The sequence below is a fragment of the Ruditapes philippinarum genome, unplaced genomic scaffold, assembly GCF_026571515.1.
Source record: "Ruditapes philippinarum isolate M1 unplaced genomic scaffold, ASM2657151v2 ctg725_1_1_1_1, whole genome shotgun sequence".
NCBI lineage: Eukaryota > Metazoa > Mollusca > Bivalvia > Venerida > Veneridae > Ruditapes > Ruditapes philippinarum.
In genome coordinates, this window is record NW_026860262.1 from 30625 (window position 1) to 38404 (window position 7780).

At 33.4% G+C, this 7780-nt stretch overlaps 1 protein-coding gene across 1 annotated transcript; it reads right to left on the reverse strand.

Annotated features, from left to right (window-relative positions):
• Window positions 1–5074: 5074 nt before the first annotated feature.
• Window positions 5075–7425, reverse strand: LOC132759446 (uncharacterized). Its single transcript, XM_060751213.1, has 2 exons — window positions 7400–7425; window positions 5075–6128 (listed from the first exon to the last, which is right to left on the reverse strand). The coding sequence occupies exons 1-2, from the start codon at window positions 7423–7425 to the stop codon at window positions 5075–5077; spliced, it is 1080 nt and encodes a 359-aa protein (XP_060607196.1).
• Window positions 7426–7780: the final 355 nt, after the last annotated feature.

Below are 7780 nucleotides of genomic sequence, written 5' to 3' on the forward strand. Positions count from 1 at the left end.
TTCCACTATAAGACGTAGTTATTGCGCTATGTGTTTTTAATTAAAATTAATAGGGAAATTACTCGGCTTTTTAAACTCCCCCTAGTTTTCTAAAGGGTACACACATTTCACATAACTATCGTCTACAACTTGCCTGGGTATATTGTCAAGGATTTTCTAAGGGAAAATCATTATTTGCGTGTGTCTTAACTAAAACTGTTATTACAAAAAGTAAATGATATATTTTATATCATAACAGGGCCAAGAAAATCAAATATTCAAAATCTGAGAGAAAAATATTTGTATTACAGTTTGTGCAATAAACAGTGCTTAGATACATTTTTAGTGCGAAATATCAAAAATGAAGGACAAATCTAATATATCAAAACAAAGTGACTTATCAAAACCTTAAATAAACCATAACAAATACATTTGTAAATAATACAAAGAGCTTTTACTCTTTGAAACATGGCGAAAAATGAAATAATTATTTGAATAAAACAAGTTATTTGCAATGTAAATGTGATTGTAACATGGTGTCACTCAATTGTCTATTTTAATGAAAGCAATTTTGTTTTGTCTGAATTACTCTGCTACTTTGATAAAACATGTTTCGAGTCAGTGTACAGTTTAACAACTTGTATAAGATATCATGTACTTAATTGCAAATAAATCAAACAAATCAATGTAACAAAATGTAAAGAAGAAATATGGTTTGCCCTACATGGAATAGTTTGTCTTTAATTGATGCTTTTTATATTCTTTTTTAAGTGATGTCTTTCTTTAACATAACATATCTGAAAATGTGAGAGTTTACTGACAGCATTTATTATATAAATGAACTTCGCAACATAAAGACTTTTTTCTGTAAATCTAATGTCATATAGAACACAACATGAGCTGAAAATCATCAACAAATATTCAATGCTATCACAAAGTGTTTAATAAAGATAACCAAACTAAGAAAATACTGTCAGTACTTGGTACTGACTGATCATCTTCCATAATGATTGAAATTTGACCACATTGTTTAAAAATTGGGGCCAGAAATATACTTTTTCTGCTCTGAATCAAATAAATGTTGCCCACGGTCACATTTATCATTAATAGTGCCAGAAATAGACTGTTTCTGCTCTGAATCAAATAAATGTTGCCCACGGTCTCATTTATCATTAATAGTGCCAGAAATAGACTGTTTCTGCTCTGATTCAAATAAATGTTGCCCACGGTCACATTTATCATTAATAGTGCCAGAAATAGACTTTTTCTGCTCTGAATCAAATAAATGTTGCCCACGGTCACATTTATCATTAATAGTGCCAGAAATAGACTTTTTCTGCTCTGAATCAAATAAATGTTGCCCACGGTCACATTTATCATTAATAGTGCCAGAAATAGACTTTTTCTGCTCTGAATCAAATAAATGTTGCACACGGTCACATTTATCATTAATAGTGCCAGAAATAGACTGTTTCTGCTCTGATTCAAAATAAATGTTGCCCACGGTCACATTTATCATTAATAGTGCCAGAAATATACTTTTCTGCTCTGATTCAAATAAATGTTGCCCACGGTCACATTTATCATTAATAGTGCCAGAAATAGACTTTTTCTGCTTCTGATTCAAATAAATGTTGCCCACGGTCACATTTATCATTAATAGTGCCAGAAATAGACTTTTTCTGCTCTGAATCAAATAAATGTTTGCCCACGGTCACATTTATCATTAATAGTGCCAGAAATAGACTTTTTCTGCTCTGATTCAAATAAATGTTGCCCACGGTCACATTTATCATTAATAGTGCCAGAAATAGACTTTTTCTGCTCTGAATCAAATAAATGTTGCCCACGGTCACATTTATCATTAATAGTGCCAGAAATAGACTTTTTCTGCTCTGATTCAAATAAATGTTGCCCACGGTCACATTTATCATTAATAGTGCCATAAATAGACTTTTTCTGCTCTGAATCAAATAAATGTTGCACACAGTCACATTTATCATTAATAGTGCCATAAATAGACTTTTTCTGCTCTGAATTCAAATAAATGTTGCACACGGTCACATTTATCATTAATAGTGCCAGAAATAGACTTTTTCTGCTCTGAATCAAATAAATGTTGCCCACGGTCACATTTATCATTAATAGTGCCAGAAATAGACTGTTTTCTGCTCTGATTCAAATAAATGTTGCCCACGGTCACATTTATCATTAATAGTGCCAGAAATAAACTTTTTCTGCTGTGATTCAAATAAATGTTGCCCACGGTCACATTTATCATTAATAGTGCCAGAAATAGACTTTTTCTGCTCTGATTCAACCAAATGTTGCACACGGTCACATTTATCATTTATAGTGCCAGAAATAGACTTTTTCTGCTCTGATTCAAATAAATGTTGCCCAAGGTCACATTTATCATTAATAGTGCCAGAAATAGACTTTTTCTGCTCTGATTCAAATAAATGTTGCCCACGGTCACATTTATCATTAATAGTGCCAGAAATAGACTTTTTCTGCTCTGAATCAAATAAATGTTGCCCACGGTCACATTTATCATTAATAGTGCCAGAAATAGACTGTTTCTGCTCTGATTCAAATAAATGTTGCCCACGGTCACATTTATCATTTATAGTGCCAGAAATAAACTTTTTCTGCTCTAATTCAAATAAATGTTGCCCACGGTCACATTTATCATTAATAGTGCCAGAAATAGACTTCTTCTGCTCTGATTCAAATAAATGTTGCACACGGTCACATTTATCATTAATAGTGCCAGAAATATACTTTTTCTGCTCTGAATCAAATAAATGTTGTCCACGGTCACAGTTTATCATTAACACAGATTTACGATTAATATGGTGTATCATTCTGCTCTTTTAATATTTTGATTCATTTTGCAATAATTTTCCTAACTTGATGTTAAGTAAAGTGAACTTGATGTTTAGTCAAGTGAACTTGATGTTAAGTCAAGTGACAAATACAACATGAAATAGTAAAATGTGTATGGATATCATACATGAATTTTGTTGAAAAGGGCTTACAGTTAAAGGAGCGTTGTCAACTTTGGGAAGATTTTGAAATATTTCATGGTACAATACTAGCATATATTCGGCTTCACATCACAAATACAATTTACAAGCAGTTCAGAAACGTGTTGTGTACAGAACAATGTCAAATAACACATCATTCTATATCCAAATACTTTTGTGTAAAAAAATTAAATGATTTCAATATTAATTACATGTACCTTGTTCACTTAACAAATTCTCATCAAAGTTAACATTCGGCAGTAAAGTTTGCTTTCAATGCTTTAATCATTTATATTATTTATACATTTGTCTTATAAAGAAAATATTGAATCTTGCAGTGTTCCAAACAGAAAATAACTAAATTGGATTATCGCATTGTACAAATTATAAAGAACCTATTATCAACTTATTATTTTTGTTAAAAAATAATATCTATCAATAATATACATGGTAATTATATAGAAGTATGTGTATTTTATTCCACATTTTTTTCCAAATGAAGAAAGAGATATGATGCACAATCTTTTGATTATTCTATTGTTACTGATATGAGAAGAACAACGTGTGTAGTGAACTATTTACATGTTCACAACATTTGTTTGTCTAGAAATATCAAATCTAGAATGTAAGATATTTTATGGTAAACCTGACGCTGACTTGTTTCATATTAGAGTTATGTCAGGATTATCCACTTCCTCGTGGATGTCATATTAATAACATGTTTTAATTCTTGGCTTTTTTGCCCTTGATACATTGCAGAATCAAATCTATATATAAGGGCAAAATTTAATGGTATTATACATTTTAACGGTTTGCAACTTATGTCACATACAAATATACATTTTCCTAATTGTGTGATTTCATATTTTCTCACAAAATATTTACAATCACTCTTTTTTAAGGATATTTACTTCTGTCGAAACATTAAAATGTCTTCGGAATCAATATATTACGTATGTTAGAAAGATGTATTATCACCGATGTTTGTAAATGTCAGAATATTTCCATAAAGTTTAGAATACTGAATAATTTAGTAAGGAACAAAGATTTGTTTGTTTGAGTGTGTTTTGGGAGATATTTTTATTTCTATACTTTGCCGTTAGTCAACAAAAGTTTTCAATTAATTTTTTAAAAAATGTGCACGATTAAAAAAGGAAGAAATATCTGAAGTCAAGAATTCGAAAAGAATGTGCTTAGTTGCTTTTATTTTCTATTATCTAGGACTCTTACTTTCAGTGCTTCACAAAATTGTTAACACTCCGTTCTATGATACAGGTATGAACAAATGCATGTCGATTTAATACAACATTTAATATGAATCATGTTTTTGATCTTTCGAGTTTACATGCTGAGTTTTTATTTCATGAAACACACATAGCATGGATAAAAAATTCCATAAACTTTAAATTCGTTCTTGTTTATGACGTCTTCACGCTCATACGATATATTGTTTGATAATTTTCGTGAGTTTGATCAAGATCTATGTATGAAATGTTTACTTTTTCTATCTATAATTTGCTAATCCATCAACCATTAGGTGCGTCTTTGGAAATCAAATCTTGTTCCCAATCTTAAAGAAGTCATAAACATTTTTGCTCAAGTACGTTATAGAAATAAACAACGCTTGATCAAGGTTAAATTCATACTTTGAAGAAAAGAATTAAACAATGATATAGGAACTTAGTTCATTCATTTGAGCAGTTTGACCAATGATTTGGAATGAATGAAACAAAAATAGCTTCAGGCGCTTCTTTTCTTACTGGTAATCATCCAAAAAACATATTCAGTATTTGTGTATATCCCTGGTATATAGTTAAAACAATTGCATTACTGTTATGTACGTGACTTATTTCATTTGCAGTTAATGGTAAGGATTGCATCTCAATATAATTTCAGTCCATTATTATCTTATTTGAGGACAAAGGCATGTTTATTTCCTTCATATCAAATATTTTGCACCCATCCTTTCCTTGAACCCCAACTTTATCCCTTTAATTCTTATATCTTAGTTCTTACCGTTTCACTTTTTAATTGTTACAGTTATTGTCCCCCCACGTTATCTGTTGTTATGTCCTCTCTTTGGCTGAGTCGGTAGCTTCTAAATTCTCTGCTAGATGTGCTGGGTTATGTCGGGGCTTGCGTTCTGTGTCTGTTAGATGTGCTGGGTTGTGTCGGGGCTTGCGTTCTGTGTCTGCTAGATGTGCTGGGTTATGTCGGGGCTTGCGGTCTGTGTCTGCTAGATGTGCTGGGTTATGTCGGGGCTTGCGTTCTGTGTCTGCTAGATGTGCTGGGTTATGTCGGGGCTTGCGTTCTGTGTCTGCTAGATGTGCTGGGTTATGTCGGGGCTTGCGTTCTGTGTCTGCTAGATGTGCTGGGTTATGTCGGGGCTTGCGTTCTGTGACAGTTAGATGTGCTGGGTTATGTCGGGGCTTGCGTTCTGTGTCTGCTAGATGTGCTGGGTTATGTCGGGGCTTGCGTTCTGTGTCTGTTAGATGTGCTGGGTTATGTCGGGGCTTGCGTTCTGTGTCTGCTAGATGTGCTGGGTTATGTCGGGGCTTGCGTTCTGTGTCTGCTAGATGTGCTGGGTTATGTCGGGGCTTGTGTTCTGTGTCTGTTAGATGTGCTGGGTTATGTCGGGGCTTGCGTTCTTTGTCTGCTAGATGTGCTGGGTTATGTCGGGGCTTGAGTTCTGTGTCTGCTAGATGTGCTGGGATATGTCGGGGCTTGCGTTCTGTGTCTGCTAGATGTGCTGGGTTATGTCGGGGCTTGCGTTCTGTGTCTGTAAGATGTGCTGGGTTATGTCGGGGCTTGCGTTCTATGTCTGCTAGATGTGTTGGGTTATGTCGGGGCTTGCGTTCTGTGTCTGTTAGATGTGCTGGGTTATGTCGGGGCTTGCAATCTATGTCTGCTAGATGTGCTGGGTTATGTCGGGGCTGGCGTTCTGTGTCTGCTAGATGTGCTGAGTTATGTCGGGGCTTGCGTTCTGTGTCTGTAAGAAGTGCTGGGTTATGTCGGGACTTGCGTTCTATGTCTGCTAGATGTGCTGGGTTATGTCGGGGCTTGCGTTCTGTGAACGTCGCCTTACTTTGTTGATCTTTATGCTCATTTGCTTGTACTTCACTAAATCATTAAGCTTTCGCTGATGTATTTGTTGCGTTATTTGTATAGTTCAATTGTAATGCAAACTACATTCATTTCCATTTAAGTTCTATCAAGTTTTTACATACTGACTTATTATTTGAACTTTTCGTATTTTGGTTATTTTTAAAGTTTTAGTTGTTTTTATTCAGTTAAAACCAAAATAAATCCGAAAATAGTCCCTTTTTACAAGGCCTTTTTCTAAGAATGCAACACCTTAAACCTTGATTAAAGTTTTGATAGTTAGATAGATAGTTTTATTTATTCTGACTATTCATTTGTATTAAACATAAATTTGAATTCACATTTTTTACCTAAATTTGGAAATTTTAGTGAATTTTTCTGTGATAAGAAAATAATTTCTATATAACCTATTTTCTGATGTTATGTAAATTTACTTTATAGTTTTTTCAAGAAATTTAGTTGTGTAGTAGACTTATCATTGTCTTTGTACGAGATAATTGTCATATAAGTTACTTGTTGCGTTATTGAACAATATATTACTGCTAGGACACAATTGCACAAGGCAGACGATGAATTGGTCAGACAATTAGCCAATAATGTAAACAATTGACCAATAAACAATGGAGACATACAGGAAGAATATGTATTGAATGCTATGAAGTGGATCATTCGTTTCAATTGCTTCGATAACGTCTATTGGTGATGTAAAAGCTTGTTTTATTTTACGTAATATGATTACCATGGTTATCATTTTATTTGATTTTGATAATCATTAAAGAGAAAGTGATGTAATGAATTCATGATATAACCTTGATTAGGCATCTAGACGAGCGGGAATGATAATTATGTTGTTGCAGGCACCTGGGTCCAAATTTATAGCTTGGATACCTGATCAAATAAGACAAATATTGTAAATAGAACATATACATTTGCTTTCATTACTTCTTACAACTTACAACTACAGTTTGATATAAAACAAATATAATCAATTTTACATCATTTTAAACGATGACAGACTTGATAAAGACAGTCAAAGTTATCTGGACGTTATTTCTCTTATCTAAATTGGCAACATGGGCAATTGTGCGAAAAAAGGATAATATTAATTATTTAAAAAAATCATTTATTAGAATCTCTCATATTCCTGTTAAAAATATGGCAGCCATTTTGGAGGAAATGTAACAAATATTTGCAAATTGTATATTATGTTAATGTCCTATAAAAACCCACAATTTCTTTTTATCAGGCTTGAACAGGACATGTTGTTTTCAAAGGAACGTTTAACTTACATATGCTCCACCAGACCTTGTCCCATGTGTTTTCTTTTTGTTTCCGAAATTGAAATCCTTTCTTGCTGGGCGGAAATACAAGTCCCGACAGGCACTTGGATCTGCCATTCATCAGTACCTTATTACTGTGCCCAAATAAGCGAACCGTGACGACTTTAAGAAGTGGATATATCGGCTGAAACTTTGCATTTCTAGCCACGGGGAGTACTTCGAGGGCATGAAATGAACACTTTTGAGCTAACTTGAAATTTGAAGACCATGCAAAGTGAGTTAGAAACTTCACCATGGTCATTATTTTTCCGTAGTAGTACATGTATATACTAAAATGTATAATTAAGAGATCAAGACACGTAAATTCCTTACCCCATTCGAGGACAATAT

Excerpts from the sequence above, each read along its gene's own strand:
- LOC132759446 (XM_060751213.1), bottom strand. The coding sequence starts at position 7,425 with ATGGGACAAGGTCTGGTGGAGCATAT. Across the intron at positions 6,129-7,399 it reads CAAGGTCTGGTGGAGCATAT|TGAAGTACAAGCAAATGAGC; the intron begins GTAAGTTAAACG and ends TTAATGATTTAG.